Raw genomic sequence first — 17,000 nt, forward strand, 5'->3', positions numbered from 1 at the left:
ACTCCCAAGAGCCATTATGATAGAAAAGATACTAAATCTAAATACTATAGATAAATAGCTTTCTTGCTTTAACTAAATACGCTATATATTACTCATGCATGTCTTATCTCTCTGTGACTCTAAGCTTTTCCTAGCTCTATGCAGTCTCATTACATTCCCTGTGCTTTCCAATGGGAGAGTGTTTTTACACTTTCTGGGTCAATAATTTATTTTACAGGAATGTTGGGGGTTTCTTGGTAGTCTGGGCCAGGTCTGGAAACCACCTCTGAAAATGCGATGTCTATCTCCTGTGGTTTGGTCTGGGAGTTTCATGCCAATCAATCATGCCAAAGCAACTTTTATATTTATAGATATATAGGCCAAATTCAGATATAATAGGAAACCAGAAGTCCCTTCACCTCCGGTTTCTGAAACCGCACATCTGACTTTGGCAAACTGGCGTTTAGGGCAAAAAGGGAGCTCTGGTTTCCCTTCCCAAGCCTTTGGTCAGACTGGCGTTTTGCTGCCACAAACTCCATTTCTGTGGTGCCAGCGTTACATCTGAATGCTGGCACTGCAGTTTGGACTCCACGGGGCTAGAGTTGAGGGAGCAAGCTCCTCCCTCCCTCTGCTCTGATTGGCTGTCCTTCAGGAAAGAAGGAAGCCCACACAGTCAGCTTCCCCACCTCTCTGCAGTCTTGCTGACTTCAGAGAGGCTCCTCTCCTGAACGTCCAGATTCGGATGGAAAAGCAAGGAGAGAGGGAGTGCAGAACACAGGTCCATTGGCCCCGCGGCTCCGCATTACATGTGAATTCGGCCATATAGTCAAAGGCTTGAAGTTTGCAAGCCAGACTTCAGGGGGCGTTAGTTCCTGTAGTCTTCAATGTGATCAATGCAGTCTCATTTTCCATTGTTTCCAATGGGAGAGTTTGTCCAGTTTTTACGGGAAAGTGTCAGTTTTTCCTGGGGTTATGGATTTCTTTTGGTGGTCTGGGTGAGGTCTGGACCCTACTTGCGAAAATGGCATGTTTCTATCTTTTGTGGTTTGGTCTGGGAGTTTCAGTGAGTGAGGTCAAAGCAGCTTTATATTATTGGTTGGTTGGTTGGTTAAGTGCCGTCAAGTCAGTGTTGACTCTTAGTGACCACATAAATAGATTCTTTCCAGGATGATCTGTCTTCAGTTTGGCCTTTAAGGTCTCTCATTCATGGCTGTCGTAATCGAGTCCATCCACCTTGCTGCTGGTCGTCCTCTTCTTCTCTTTCCTTCCACTTTCCCCAGCATGATGGACTTCTCAAGGGAGCTGGATCTTCACATAATGTGTCCAAAGTACGATAGTTTGAGCCTGGTCATTTGCGCCTCGAGTGAAATTCTGGATTGATTTGTTCTAGGATCCATTTGTTTGTTTTCTGGGCTGTCCATGGTATCCTCAAAAGTCTTCTCCAGCACAAAAGTTCAAAAGCATCAATGCTTTTTCTATCTTGCTTCTTCAAAGTCCAGCTTTCGCATCCATAGAGTGTCACAGGGAAAACCATTGTCTGAATGATTCTAATCCTTGTAGGTATAGACACATCATGGCATCTCAATATCCTTTCCTTGTAACCCTACCAAGTGCTAGTCTTAAGCGTATTTCTTGACTGCTAGATCCTTTACTGTTGATGGTCGATCCTAAAAGGCAGAAGCTATCCACCACTTCAGTGTCTACATTATCAATTCTGAGGCTGGTTGCTGTACCCGCTGCCATTAGTCTTCTTGACATTTAGTCATAGTCCCATCTTTTCACTGTGCTCCTTGACTTTTATTACTAGAGCTTGCAGATCATCTGCCTTCTCAGCTATCAGAGTGGTGTCATCAGCATAGCACAGGTTATTGATGTTTCTTCCTCCAACTTTAAAGCCACGCTCATCTTCTTCCAATCCAGCTTCTCTCATTATATGTTCAGCATATAAACTGAATAAAGAAGAAAAAGGTACACAGCCTTGTCTTACTCCTTTGCCGATCTGGAACCAGTCTGTTTCACCATGTTCCGTCTGGACTGTGGCTTCCTTTCCTGTGTATAGGAATGCTACATTATAGATACATACCTTTACATTAAAGATACATGGATTTCATTATATAATAGTCCATATACCATGTATTTAGGCTTCATTTTTGAAAGGGTGGCCATTTCCTGCACCCTTTTGTTTATGGACAAAAGCTATTTCCTTGCTTGCTTGTGATGCGAGTTTGCTTATATTAATTATAGAAGTGGCTGGGAAGCCTGTGATGACAAGATTGACTTTTCAATCTAGCTGAAACATTTGTCAGACTTGGGAGATGAGCTGTACCTCAGTAGCAGAGGCCAGAAGGACTGTGTTGCATCCTCTAATACATTACAGCCTTTGTCTCAGAGCAGCTCACGTGAAGGGGGGGAATGCTGAATCATCCCTGGCGAACTGCCTGGCTGGGCTTCTCATAAAACGATTCTGTATTTATAAAATACATAAACTCCATAGGATATAAAATCGATAGAAAGGACAGGGATGGGCACCTTGGAGGTCGAGTAGCACTGTATGTTAAAGAAGGGATAGAGAGGAGAGCTGGTCTTGTGGTAGCAAGCATGACTTGTCCCCATAGCTAAGCAGGGTCTGCCCTGGTTGCATATGAATGGAAGACTTGATGTGTGAGCACTGCAAGATATTCCCCTCAGGGGATGAAGCTGCTCTGGGAATAGCAGAAGGTTTCAAGTTCCCTCCCTGGTTTCTCCAAGATAGGGCTGAGAGAGATTCCTGATTGCAACCTTGAAGAAGCCACTGCCAGTCTGTGAAGACAATACTGAGCTAGATAGACCAATGGTCTGACTCAGTATATGGCAGTTTCCTATGTTCCTATGGGATAGAATATAACAAGCTAGAAAACCTAGGTGGACTGGAGTCCTCCACAGAAACCCTGTGGGTGACAATACAAGGCCTGAAAGGGAACGTGCTACTGGGGACGTGCTATCAACCTCTGGATCAAAATGCTGACAGTGACTGGGAGTTGGCAGCAGGAAATCAGGGAGGCGTCAAGGAGAGGCAGGGCTGTAATAATGGGTGACTTCAGTTACCCACAAAGACTGGGTAAATTCACAAGTAATGACAAAGAAGTCAAATTTCTAGATATGCTGAATGGCTGTGCCCTAGAACAGTTGGTTTTGGAACCAACCAGTGAGAAGGCAACCTTGGACTTAATTCTGAGTGGCACCCAGGACATTTGACCCACGAGTATACCCCTTAGGTTCTGGCAACTCTGCCCAGGACCTGATGTGTGATGTCAGTGTCATGGACCCCTTAGGGAAGAGTGACCATAGTGCAATCAAATTCAGCATAAATGCGGGGAGAGAATCGCCAAGGAAGTCTAACACAGACACTTTGAATTTCAGAAGAGGAAACTTCTCCAAAATGAGGAGTATGGTGAAAAGAAAGCTGAAAAGGAAAATCAGGAGAGTCATTTTGCTCCAGAATGCATGTAGTTTACTCAAAACCACAATACTAGAAGCCCAGTTAGAATGTACACCAAAAAGGAGAAAAGGTATCATTAAGTCCTGGAGGATGCCGGCATGCCTAAGAGGTAACATCAAGAAAGTCATAAAAGGGAAGAAGGCATCCTTCCAAAATTGGAAAGCCTGCCCAAATGAGGAGAACAGAAAGAAACACCAACTCTGGCAAAAGAAATGCAAGGTGACAAAAAGGGAGGCAAAAAGAGAGTTTGAGGAACATTTAGCTAAAATTATCAAGGAGGATAACAAAAACTTCTTTAAATACACCAGAAGCAGGAAACCTGCCAGGGAGGTGGTTGGACCATTGGACAACGAGGAAGTGAAAGGGATTATTAAGGAGGATATGGAGGTTGCAGAGAAGCTAAATGAGTTCTTTGCATCCATCTTCACGGCAGAGGATACTGAGCATATACCTGTAACTGAACCAGGCTTTTCGGGGATAAGAACATAAGAACATAAAAACAGCCCTGCTGGATCAGGCTCAAGGCCCATCTAGTCCACCATCCTGTTTCGCACAGTGGCCCACCAGATGCCGCTGGAAGCCACAGGCAGGAGTTGAGGGCGTGCCCTCTCTTCTGCCATTACTCCCCTGCAACTGGTTCCCAGAGCCATCCTGCCTCTGAGGGTGGAGGTGGCCCACAGCTCTCTGACTAGTAGCCATTGATAGACCTCTCCTCCATGAAGTCATCCAAACCCCTCTTAAAGCCATCCAGGTTGTTGGCCGTCACCACATCCTGTGGCAGAGAGCTCCACAAGTGGATCACACGTTGTGTGAAAAAGTACTTCCGTTTGTTGGTCCTAGACCTCCTGGCAATCAATTTCATGGAGCGACCCCTTGTTCTAGTGTTGTGTGAGAGGGAAAAGAATCTCTCTCTCTCCACTTTCTCCACGCTATGCATGATTTTATAGACCTCTATCATGTCTCCCCGCCAGAGGCGTAATTAGGGAAAACGGCGCCCGGGGCAAGCACTGAAATGGCGCGCGCCCCCCCCCCCTGCCGCGCCCCCAACATACTACATTATACTTAGGTTTTTCCTCACAAGCGCCTGCCGCCGCTGCCAAGCCAGGCCACTGACTGGCCGCCAGGTGCCAGCAAAGCAATGGGGGGGCGCAGGCAGCATGGAAGGGACCACTCGTGGGGAAGGGGGCACCGACGCGCTCCCTTGACTGCTGCAGCGCTGCTGCACTGAGCAGGAAACATTTGTATTAACAAAATTTGGTCATGGCGGCGCCCCCCACGTGACCAGAAAAGATGGCGCCCGGGGCATGTGCCCCCCTGCCCCCCCTATAGTTACGCCCCTGCTCCCCGCAGTCGTCTTTTTTCTAAACTAAAAAGAACCAGCATGGCTTCTGCAAAGGGAAATCTTGCCTCACAAACATTTTGGAGTTCTTTGAGAGTGTCAACAAGTGTGTAGATCAAGGTGATCCAGTTGACATACTATACCTGGACTTCCAAAAAGCCTTCAACAAGGTACCTCATCAAAGACTCTTGGAAAAAAATTAGCGGTCATGGGATAAGGGGACAAGTACTTGTGTGGATTGCTAACTGGTTGAAAGACAGGAAACAAAGGGTAGGAATAAATGGAGAGTTTTCACAATGGAGGGAAGTAAGAAGTGGGGTCCCCCAGGGATCTGTACTGGGACCGGTGCTTTTTAATTTATTCATAAATGCTCTAGAAGCAGGGGTAAGCAGCAAGGTGGCCAAATTTGCAGATGATACCAAACTTGTTCGGGTAGTGGAATCCAAAACGGATTGTGAGCAGCTCCAAAAAGGATCTCTCCAAACTCGGGGAGTGGGCGACAAAATGGCAAATGCGGTTCAATGTTAGCAAGTGTAAAGTGATGCACATTGGGACGAAAAACCCCAACTTCAAGTATATGCTGATGGGAACTGAGCTGTCGGTGATGGACCAGGAGAGGGATCTTGGGTCATGGTGGACAGCTTGTTGAAAGTGTTGATTCAATGTGTAGCAGCTGTGTGAAAGGCCAATTACATGCTAGGGATCATTAAGAAGGGGATTGAAAATAAAACGGCTAACATTATAATGCCCTTATACAAAACTATGGTGCGACCACACTTGGAGTACTGCGTACAATTCTGGTCACCACATCTTAAAAAGGACATTGTTGAACTGGAGAAGGTACAGAAGAGGGCAACCAAGATGATCAGGGGCCTAGAGCACCTTTCTTATGAGGCAAGACTACAACACCTGGGGCTCTTTAGTTTAGAAAAAAGATGACTGCAGGGAGACATGATATAGGTCTATAAAATCATGCATGGTATGGAGAAAGTGGATAGAGAGAAATATATCTCCCTCTCACATAACACTAGAACCAAGGATCATCCCATGAAATTGATTGCCAGGAAATCTAGGACCAGCAAACGGAAGTATATTTTCACACAACGCATAATCAACCTGTGGAATCCTCTGCCACAAGATTTGCCTAAGAGGTAGGGTGCCTCTGAGTACCAGTTGCAGGGGAGTAACAGCAGGAGAAAGGGTATGCCCTCACCTCTTGCCTGTAGGCTTCCAGCGGCATCTGGTGGGCCACTGTGTGAAACAGGATGCTGGACTATATGGGCTGCCTTGGGCCTTATTCAGCAGGGCTGTTCTTATGTCCATTACATTTAAAATGCTGCCACCAGATCTCTCCTACAGGCTACTCTGAATGAGAATTGGAGTGCCCAAAGTTTCCTGTTCACCTTCTCCTCCTTGCTAACAAGCAAGTGTATAAATCCAATTGTTCTCCCTGGTCTGCTGGCTGCAAGTGGAGTTAAATTGTTAATTTGGCCAAGCTCTCATTGAGACACATTTTGCACCAGGGAAAATCCACCACCCCCTTCCTCTTGCTGTGTCAATAACCACCCTTGGAAGCTTGAAAAGGGTAAAGAACCAAGTGGCGGGGGGGGGAGACTTTTATTCAAAATGTTACAAAAATAGGTTGTCCTAATGTCAAGTTGTGGAATATCCGTAGGAGAATGGGTATCCCAGAACATCTCATTGTTCTCATGAGAAACCTATACACAGGACAGGAAGCCACAGTCCAGACGGAACATGGTGAAACAGACTGGTTCCAGATCGGCAAAGGAGTAAGACAAGGCTGTATACTTTTTTCTTCTTTATTCAGTTTATATGCTGCATATACTGAGAGAAGCTGGACCGGAAGAAGGTGAGCGTGGTTTAAAGTTGGAGGAAAAACATCAATAACCTCTAATACGCTGATGACACCACTCTGATAGCTGAGAATGCGGATGATCTGCAAGCTCTAGTAATGAAAGTCAAGGAGCAGAGTGAAAAAATGGGACTATGACTAAATGTCAAGAAGACTAAACTAATGGCAGCGGGTACAGCAACCAGCCTCAGAATTGATAATGTAGACACTGAAGTGGTGGATAGCTTCTGCCTTTTAGGATCGACCATCTGGTGGCAACTGTAACCGGACCTCTCCAGAAGATCGTAAAAGGTGGCCTGGGTTCATGACAAAGAAGGCGCTCTCCTAGATAACCTGGACCCATGCCGTCAAGCAGGTTGTTTGGCATTGCTAGGCTTTGCCAACTGGCATTTCTTACGGCCCAACGAGGCTGGTGTTGTGAACAGGCATCTCCAGTTTCTCAGGGGCAGAAAAGTTACTGGGAAGGGGGCAAGAAAACTGACAGCAGAGAATGTCCCCCCCTCCCCCCCCCTAATATGCAGAAGTGTGGCTTGTGCAATTTAACCTAATTTCTTAACTGATGGACAACATCATCTGTGGACACTCACAGCCCCCCACCTCTGTCTCTTACCCACAGAGTTAGACACATATTTCTCTCCCCGCCCCCCGTCACTCAGCTGCTGACAGGGCACTCTGATCCATCTTTTATCTGTCACAACAAGTTGCTGGAATTAGTCTTCTTTGAAAGTCGTGCTTTAAGAGTGTGAAAATTAGCCAGGATCTCATCTATATATTCATTCCAGCTGCATTATATAAATTCTCTTTCTCAGACAGGCAAAGTAATCTCCAAGGAGGCATTCCATGAAAACCAGTGGAAACGGTCCCCTAAACAATACCTAAGGGTGCCATTGTTTTGAATTACTACAGTCTGAGGGCATGGCACCTGCACAGAATCTGCTGCAACTTCCTGAAATCAGGATTTCTGACCACAATTCAGTCGAAGTGGAGCCAGCCACATGCTAGAGTCCCAGAGCAAGCGTGGCTGTTCCATTCCAGGCACCCCTCGTTGCTGTGGAGGCTGCCTTTGGGCCTCAGCAGTGGAAAATCAGTCAATGGGCTGCTTAAGTGAGCACGTTGGTAAGAGGCAAGTGCCTCCTCCTGTGCATCACTCCAGAGGGCCCCCCGGAAGGAAGCGGTCTTCCGCCTTGGGTGCACTCTTGCCGTGCGGCCAAGAGGCGCCGAGACCTTGCCAGAGCCTCGGGATCCCGGGGCGGGGTGCTGTCTCCAGTCGGGGCAGCCGCACATCTTGGGACGTGCTGAAGAGTCCAGCTTCTCCCGCCCGCTCCTCCAGGCATCCTCGTCCGGCCCAGCGTGGCTCAAGCAGGGCTGCATTGTGGGCAGGACACTCACTGGCCCATGGCAGACGGTAGCCACACTGAACCCTGCCGTGCAGAATCCCAAAGGCGCTCCCCAGCAGACCCTTCCTCCCTGCCCCAGACGCACAGCCCGCCCCTCCCAGCCTTTTAGGCAGCCGCTTGCGGACTGGGGTGGCAGGCCCCTCCAGGATGGAAAGGGCTCCCCAGGAGATTGCTGCCGCCGCCGCCGCTGCCCATCACGGATTGCGGTGCGATGGGAGGAGGGTTCTGGGGGCCCCGATTCCAGGAGGCCACGTTGTCCAGCCACAGAGCACACAGCCACGCCACGCGGTGACACCAAGCATATATTTTATTGAAAGACCAACTCCATGACAAGGCAGTGAGGAGGAAGGGCCTGGAACCGGGGCTGGAACCGTCCCTGCTCCGCTTGGTTCAGGCTACAGATACATCTTGTTACATATACGGACAGCGGTGAGCGCTAGTCAGTCAGCTAGTACTGGGTGGAGACAGGCAGGGCTGGCAAGCAAAGGAGGTCACCAGGCACAGCAGTGGGGGGCAGGAGGGGGCGCATGGGGGGGGAGAGGTGGGGGGAGCCCAGTGGGGGAGGGGGCCGGGGCAGCACTCCCACCCAGAGACACTCGTGATTCAGCAACAGAGCGGGGGGGGGGGGGCGGGGGGCGGAGGCTGCTGCTACCGTGGACCCCAACAGAGGGCGAGTGAGCTGACCCACAGCTTTATGCCTGCTGTGTGCTTCCCTTCCCACCCCCCTTCCCGTGGGGAGAAGGCTTGAGCTCCTGGAGCAGGAGAGCCCTTGAGAGTCCGCTGGGCTCCTCCTTTGCCTGCTCCGCCCACTCTGCACACAGACCCTTCTCCCCCTCCGCTCCTGAGCAGCATGCAGGTGCCCCAGTGGGGGGGGGGGGTGGGCAGAGTGGGTGGACCCAGAAGCGGGGAGGGGGGAGGGGTGGGGGTCTGCAGCATCGCCCTGGACTGTAGAGGGGGCAGCCAGCTCCCAGAGCAGGGAACCAAGGCAATGAGGCCAAGAAGCCCAGGAGCGGGAGGGAGCCCTAACCCGGCCCAGGAGTGGGCACCCCCGCTGGAGGAGAGTAGGGGCCCCTTCTTGCCCCCAGAAGGAGGAATGGGTTGGGGTTGGAGGGGAGCAGCTGGCTCTTGGTCCTTCCCCCAGCGGAGCATTTCTGGCGGGGGGAGCAGGGGCAGGGGGCCGTTCACCATCACGCTCCAAGCCTTCCTCCCAGCCCCAGAAGGGACGCCATGCAAAGACGGGAGCTTTCTGGGAAAGTGCCACTCCTTGACCCGCCACCCTGATCCTTTGCCACCCTTCCGCAGCTCCCACCCCAGCCCCCCAGCCCTTTCTTTGGGTCATCCTAACCTCCACCAGGCTGACTGGCCTCATCCTGCTCAGGTGCTTTGAGGAGGGAGGACCCTAGGAAGCATCGTCTGCTGCTGCCAAGGCTAGATGTTGCTGTGGGGGAGAGGAGAAGAGCAAAAAGGGCAGGATCCAGCCCCATGGCTGGCCCCTGCTCCCCACCCATCTGGCCCCTCTCCTGCAGGGAACTGGGGCAAAACATGGCGGTGTGGGTTGTGGTGAGCCTGGCAGAGCACAGGGTCCGGGAGGGCTGGGTCAGAGTCTCTGGCGGGGGGGGGGGCGGTAGCAGGAAGCACGCCAGCTCACTCCCTACTCCAGGTAAATGTCTTCTGTGGGGCAAGCAAATTCCAGGTGCTCTTGGTAATATTCCTGAAAGGCGCGGCTGCAAGAGAAGAGGAGGGAAGCCCACCATGAGCGAGTGGGAGAGACGCCAGACACTCCGAAACAGAGCCCGGGACCTGGGCTGACTTGGCCAAAGTGCCCCACTGACATGGGGAAGGGTCATGCTTAGAGTTGCCATGCCCCTCGGCATTCTGGGTTTCACCTGTATTTTAAGCATCTCCCCCAGATTGCTTAGTCCACCGATTCACCCGGATTTCAGCTTTCATTTTTTATTTTTCAAAGCTAGGCTCTAGCCCTTGTAGAAGCAGAGTTATGGAGCAAAACGGGCAGTCACTCTTCTGCTCAACCGCTGGACTTGGATTAAGAGAAGAAGAGCACAGGAGGCTCGCTGGGAGGGTTTCACTTTCACAAGTACCGAAATCCCCTGAGGAATGTTGCCTTGTTTGTTATCAGCAGGGGATCTCTTTTGGGCAATTGAGAGGATGGCTTGTTTTTTGATGTGAATCACTACCTGCCTACCAGGCTGTGTGTTGCAATGTTTAAGGACTTTCTTGGCCTTACGTTCAATGCACGCCTACTTAGAAGTAAGCACCGTTGGTTTCAATCAGATCTTCTCTCAAATAAGTGTGTACAGAATTGCAGCCTTCATTAAAAAGCTGTGCTTTTGTTGTTGTTCTATTTCTGCTGTTAATATGTCAAGGAAAATGGTCAGGCGAAGATATCTTCCCCAACTATTCAGAGCAAATACAAATCAACTGGAAAGTGCAGCTGCTAATTTGCATATGCAAAATTATTTTCAAAATTATTATTTACATACTCTGCAAATTAGGCACCCAGATTTGGAAAGCCAGAATATGGCAACCCTAGTCATGCTTAAACTCTCTCCTGCCCCACACCACTGGGCACCCTCAGCCGTGCCTTGTGAGAGAAGAAGGGAGCTGGAAGAGACCAGGCTCCAGGCCCTGAAATCCCTTGGGCTGATCTGCGGAGGTGGGGGCTGCAGTGGGGGTCTCGCCTACTCACCCAACGCACTCTGCAACATGCCGCATGGACTCCTGGGCAACGAAGACGTGGCAGGCGAAGCGACTCAGCACGGGGTGTTTGGTGATGAAGCCGAAGTAGCTGCAAAGGAAGAGGGTCAGCACTCCGGGGGCACAGCAGAGGGAGAGAGGGGCTTCCGGTGGGGAGGGGAACTCTGCCCCCCTGCCCCCCCGCCCCAGCGATGCAGGTGTGCATAGAAACCGAGGCTTGGGAAAGCAGCCTTGGAGGGCCAGGACACGCCCCTCAAGGGTCAAGATGGACAGCCCCAATGGGGCCGGCAACAGGCACCAGTGTGCTGCTTGCCAGAGGAGCAGCCGTGCCCCTGTGGAGCTGTGTGGCTCTTGGCCTTCCTGTCATGTGTGCGGAGGAGCCTCTCGGAGGACGGGGGCAGGTGGCCTGGCTGGCACCACGTCATCCCCGCCGTGAGAAAAGGGGAGGGTGGGCCGAAGCAAGGAGGCTTGGCCGCCTCAACTGCCAGCTCAGCCCAAGAGGCACCAGGGAGTCAAAAAGGGCCCCAGCTCTCCTCCTCAGCTGGGAAATGGGAACAGCACCCACCTGCTGCAAAGGGCTGGGTGAGGACGAGCAAACCACAACGGATATTGATATGCCGCTTTCCAAAAATCATCAACCCACCAACCAACCCTGGATCCCCGTGCCCAAAAGGCTCAGTCTAAACACACACACACACACACACTAGACACCAGCAACAGTCACTGGAGGTCACTGGAGTAGGGGAAAGAGGCTGTACAGAGAGGACGGGCCAAAAGGCAACTCCCAGGCGTTGGGGGCAGAGGCTGCTTTGGAATCCACAGGCACCCTGCAGCCCTCAAGATGCGTCAACGTTTCCCTCCACGAGTCTGTCCAAGGCCCTTTGGAAGGTAGCTAAGCTAGTGGCCATCACCATCTTGTGGCATTTGAACAACCAAGACGCTCATCACCATGAGAAGTGGAGCTGTATTATTGATTAAATATTGATTATGCACCTTTTCCTGACAAAGCTGTGTACCCTACAGTACACATAAAACATGAGGAGTGTGTGTGTGTGTGTTGATGGGGTAGAAAAGGGGACCTCTCCCTCTCTGGCCCTTCAGTGGGGGGGCGGGGGGCTAGGGGCCCCTGTACCACACTCCCCTGTGGGAGGGGGGCAGTCTTTGCCCTCCCTGCAGCAGCAACCCCGCCCCCCCCCCTGCCCAGGGCATCCCTTTCCTTGTCCCAGAAGAGTGAATGGCAACGGCTCCTTATATGGGGGGGGGTCAGATGGGCATCTTCTCCTTGACCAGGTGGCGGCGGGGGGGGGGGCGGCTGCAGCAGCAGTCGAGAGCAGCGCCTGCTCCTGCTTCCGGCCCTGAGTCAGCAAGGTGACCTCTGGCCCGTCTTCCTCACTGCTCACTGGAACGTGGCCCACTCATCCTCCATGGCGCTCAGCGGCCAGGGTGGCTTCCCAGGCACCGGCCGCCCAGCTTCCGAGGCGGCTTCCTCTCCAGACCCGCCTCTCAGCTCAGAGCTCCCCAGTCCAAGGTGCCGTTCTGGGGGCAGGCCAGGAGGGGTGGGGTGGGGTGGAGGCTGGCAGTGGGGTCCCGAGGGGCCTTCCCCAGGACTGGGAGTGGGTGGGTCCCCGGAGTGGGGAGCTGCTTGGCCCCGGGCAAGCGGGGCAGGGAGGCCACTCACCAGCTGTTGCGGGGATGGCAGCCGCAGAAGGAGATGTTCTTCATCTGGAAGAAATGGCTGCAGCGCTCACACTGGAAAGAGGCGGCCAGTCAGAGAGAGCTCCCCTCCAGCCCCCCCCCACCCCCAAGGGCTCAGCCGGCACCTTTGGCAGGGGCCCCGTGGAAGCCCCTCTCTGGGAGAGCTGGAGCCGCCGCCCCACACCCAGTCGGCAGCCAGATCTCCGTCCCTCCCGCGGGATGTGGGGGCGGGCTGGGCCAAGGAACGCAAAGCCCACAGGCCTCCCCCCTTTCCCCGCCCCACTCCCCCCCCCAGCAGCCCCTCACCTCTTCCTCCCGGCTGTACTCGTTCACCATCAGGATGAGCTTGATGCCCTGCAGGCTGATCTCCAGGTCACAGGTGGCCGGCGGCCGCAGGTGGACAGTCAGCTTCCGGGTGGTGGCGATCTGCCAAGTGTGGAGGTGTTGGGGTCAACAGAGTGCCGGGGGGGGGAGCCTCCCTACGCCAAATACTCGCCTCTTAGAGGGACCATCCCCGCCCCCATCCATCAAGGCCCAGAAAGGAGAACCCCCGCCCCCCGCTCGGGAAAGGCCCCTTGTCAGAAAGAAGGACTTGCAGGACTTTTTAGTCAGAGAGCTCACCACACATGCGCGCGCGCACACACACACACACTTTTCTGTGGGGCTTATTTGACAAGTAGCCCCCAAGTGGGAACACACACAGAGCTATGGCAGAGAGTCACTCATAGGAACATGGGAAGCTGCCATCTACTGAGTCAGACCCTGGGTCTATCTAGCTCAGTATTGTCTTCACAGACTGGCAGTGGTTTCTCCAGGGTGGCAGGCAGGAATCTCTCTCCGCCCTGTCTTGGAGATGCTGCCACCAGGGAGGGGACTGGGACCCTTCTGCTCTTCCCAGAGTGGCCCCATTATCCCCTGAGGGGGATCTCTTCCAGTGTGCACACATCAAGTCTCCCATTCAGATGCCACCAGGGCGGACCTTGCTTAGCTAAGGGGACAAGTCCTGCTGGCGACCACCAGACCAGCTCTCCTCTCCCATCTGCACAGGCTCCAAGGGCAGCAGGCCAGGAATGGAAGGGGCAGCCCCAGGTGCCGAGAAAGCGAGTGCACCCAGGGCTGGCAGCGAGGCCCTCCCTGCCCCCCAGGATCTCACCCAGAGCCAGAGCCACGGCCCCCTGCCCCAGGCAGCCTCACCTTCTGCATGGCCGCACATAAGATGCCGTTGCCCTGGTGGTAGGGAACCTCCACCGAGCCCAGGAACTGGACGTTGAAACGCTCCACCCAGCAGGGATTCCGCTTCAAGCCTGCAAGGAATCGAACAGAGGCCCCGATCCGTGAGTGCCGCTCCTCTGGCCCTGTGGCAGCAGGGAGCTACTCCAGCAAAAGGCTGCCCAACCAGGAGCCGGGCCGGGCCGGGTGGGAGCTAGAGGGGTGGGGGTGCCCGGCAGCACCCAGCCTTCCCCGACCTCCACCCACCCCCATTCCCTGACTCGGATGCAGCAGAGCAGCCAATCGGGCCGATACGTGGACACCCCCCCCCGCTCCATTCCCGAGGCGATGAGAGTTCAAGGGCTTTGAAAGCCCCGGGTGAGCAACTGCCTGGCTAGAAATCTTGGCTGTCTAGCCTTGAGAGGGGCTTTCCGTCCACAAGGGGCCAGCGGGGAAAGGCCTGGCTCTCGCCAAGGTGGCCCGGCTGCATCCGCCCTGCTTGGGCGTCCTCCTTGCGGCCAGGCACACCATGCACAACGTGGAGTGGACCCCCCCGCCTCCGCCTGCAGTCTTCGCCTGGAGAGAGCCCCGCTGAGAGCCTCTCCCTCCTCCGTGGCTCGGAGCGCAGGGGTGGAGACCGGGCAGCTGCCGCTGCTAGGGATGTGCAAAAAATTTCGGGCACAGAACGATCTGTGCCCGAAACGAACAATTTCGGGTGATTCGGGGCCGAACCGAATCACCCCCGATGTCCCCCGAATTTTTTCAGACACGAGCCGAATCACCCGAATTTCGGGCAAAAAAAATTCGGGTGATTTGGTTCATGGTTGATTTTTGGCGATTTTTTAAAGTTTTAGTGACTTTGGGGCAGTTCGGGGGCATAGCATGGGATTTGGGCAAAAGGAGTGGGGTGGGGTGGTAGCGCCTAATGAGTGCAGGCTACCACCCCAATTTCAGGGGGATTGGGCAAAGGGCTGATTTTTGGTAAATTTCTGAAAATTTCATGTCTTTGGGGCAGATTGGGGCATATTGGGGCAGAAAGTGGGGGCTGGGGGAGAATAGTGGGTTGGGGTGGTAGTGCCTAATGGGTGCAGGCTACCACCCCAATTTCAGGGGGTTTGGACAAAGGGGTGATTTTTTGAGAATTTTTGAAGTTTTGGTGACTTTGGGGCAGTTTGGGGGCATAAAGTGGATCTGCCCCAAAAGAGTGGGGTGGGGTGGTAGTGCCTAATGGCTGGAGGCTACCACACCAATTTCAGGGGGATTGGGCAGAGGGCTGATTTTTTGAGAATTTTTGAAGTTTGGGTGTCTTTGGGGCAGATTGGGGGCAGAAAGTGGATCTGCCCCAAAGGAGTGGGGTGGGCTGCTAGATAGTGTCTAATGGGTGGAGGCTACCACCCATCCCCAATTTAAGAGTGATTGGGCAGGGGGTGAATTTTGGTGAATTTATTTTTATGAGGTTTGTCTTCATAAGGTGAAGTGTGCTAAATTGATTACTTCCTCATATTATTCATAGTAAAGGAAAGTGTGAAAAAGTGAAAGTGGGGTCATGAGAGTTGTTTAATTGAAAAAAATCTCATTTGCTATGATAGAATGAGAATTCACACCTCAGAAGTTTTTTCTGAGGTGTGAATTCTCATTCTATCATAGCAAATGAGATATTTTTCAATTAAACAACTCTCATGACCCCACTTTCACTTTTTCACACTTTCCTTTACTATGAATAATATGAGGAAGTAATCACTTTAGCACACTTCACCTTATGAAGACAAACCTCATACAAATAAATTCACCATAATTCACCCCTCTGCCCAATCACTCTTAAATTGGGGATGGGTGGTAGCCTCCAGCCATCAGGCACTATCTACCAGCCCACCCCACTCCTTTGGGGCAGATCCACTTTCTGCCCCCAATCTGCCCCAAAGACACCCAAACTTCAAAAATTCTCAAAAAATCAGCCCTCTGCCCAATCCCCCTGAAATTGGTGTGGTAGCCTCCACCCATTAGGCACTACCACTCCACCCCACTCTTTTGGGGCAGATCCACTTTCTGCCCCCAAACTGCCCCAAAGTCACCAAAACTTCAAAAATTCTCAAAAAATCACCCCTTTGTCCAAACCCCCTGAAATTGGGGTGGTAGCCTGCACCCATTAGGCACTACCACCCCAACCCACTATTCTGCCCCAGCCCCCACTTTCTGCCCCAATATGCCCCAATCTGCCCCAAAGACATGAAATTTTCAGAAATTTACCAAAAATCAGCCCTTTGCCCAATCCCCCTGAAATTGGGGTGGTAGCCTGCACTCATTAGGCGCTACCACCCCACCCCACTCCTTTTGCCCAAATCCCATGCTATGCCCCCAAACTGCCCCAAAGTCACTAAAACTTTAAAAATTCACAAAAAATCAGGACTTTGCCCAATCCCCCTGAAATTGGGGTGGTAGACTCTACCCATTGGGCACTACCACCCCATCCCAAAATTTTGCCCCTGGGCCCCTTTTTACCCCCCCGAATCGATTCGGATTCGGATTCGGATTAAATCCGAATCCGAACCGAATCAAGGGTGATTCGGGTGACCCAGATTCGGGCACAAAACAGAACGGGGGTGATTCGGCTCGGGTCCGAGCCGAATCACCCGAAAATCCGAATTGCACACCCCTAGCCGCTGCCTCTTCAGACTGACACTGAGCTCTTGGGTGGCGCAGCAGGGCCGGGCGATGGAGGCACGTTGGCACTGGGGGCTCGGAAAGGGCTTGGGGCTGGTGAGGGCACTGGGTGTGCCCTACACCAGGGGTGCCCAGCCGGGGGTACTTGAGGGGCTCGGGGGGGGTGCTCAAGGCTTGCTGGCTTGAAGCAGCCAATGTGTCCTTTGTGATGGGGAGGGAGCAGGGTAAAGACATGGGTGTACTGTCCCCCAGCCTGGAGGGTCAGGGGGCCCACAGGGGGCCCACAAGGCTGCCGCCAGGCACTACTGGGGCATGCAGCACTTCCCCCCGGCTTCCCCCCCAGCCCCTCACCACTGCTCCACCCCCTGGCCTGGCCACCATGCAGAAGCCACTGGAGGAGGGGCTGCCCAGCCCCGATCTGCCACCACCCCCGGACAGAGGACAGTATCCCTGGTGTCCCCGTGCCCGGCCCCAATCCGCACCATTGAGCTGGTGCTGCTGCAGCCACCCTCCTGAAAGACTCACCAAACAGTGAGTTCAAGAGAAGGGGAGGGGAAGGCTTGCGGCGGCAAGGTAGCCCCACCCCCTTGCATCTGACATCAGATGCAGGGGGCGTGGCTTGGGGTTCTGGGCTGCATGCACACCTCTGCCTAA

At 53.1% G+C, this 17,000-nt stretch overlaps 1 protein-coding gene across 2 annotated transcripts in view; it reads right to left on the minus strand.

The window, feature by feature from the left end:
• Positions 1-8,355: 8,355 nt before the first annotated feature.
• MAPK8IP2 (mitogen-activated protein kinase 8 interacting protein 2) overlaps positions 8,356-17,000 on the minus strand; it is a 59,773-nt gene continuing 51,128 nt past the window's right edge. For both annotated transcript variants that reach the window (XM_053257126.1, XM_053257127.1), the window contains 5 exons: positions 13,671-13,780; positions 12,783-12,902; positions 12,460-12,530; positions 10,774-10,872; positions 8,356-9,790 (listed from right to left, as the gene is read on the minus strand). In XM_053257126.1, coding sequence (XP_053113101.1) covers positions 9,718-9,790; positions 10,774-10,872; positions 12,460-12,530; positions 12,783-12,902; positions 13,671-13,780 — 473 coding nt within the window. In that variant the 3' untranslated portion in view covers positions 8,356-9,717. The remainder of the gene's footprint in view (positions 9,791-10,773; positions 10,873-12,459; positions 12,531-12,782; positions 12,903-13,670; positions 13,781-17,000) is intronic.

Source organism: Hemicordylus capensis, chromosome 5 (genome assembly GCF_027244095.1).
Source record: "Hemicordylus capensis ecotype Gifberg chromosome 5, rHemCap1.1.pri, whole genome shotgun sequence".
NCBI lineage: Eukaryota > Metazoa > Chordata > Lepidosauria > Squamata > Cordylidae > Hemicordylus > Hemicordylus capensis.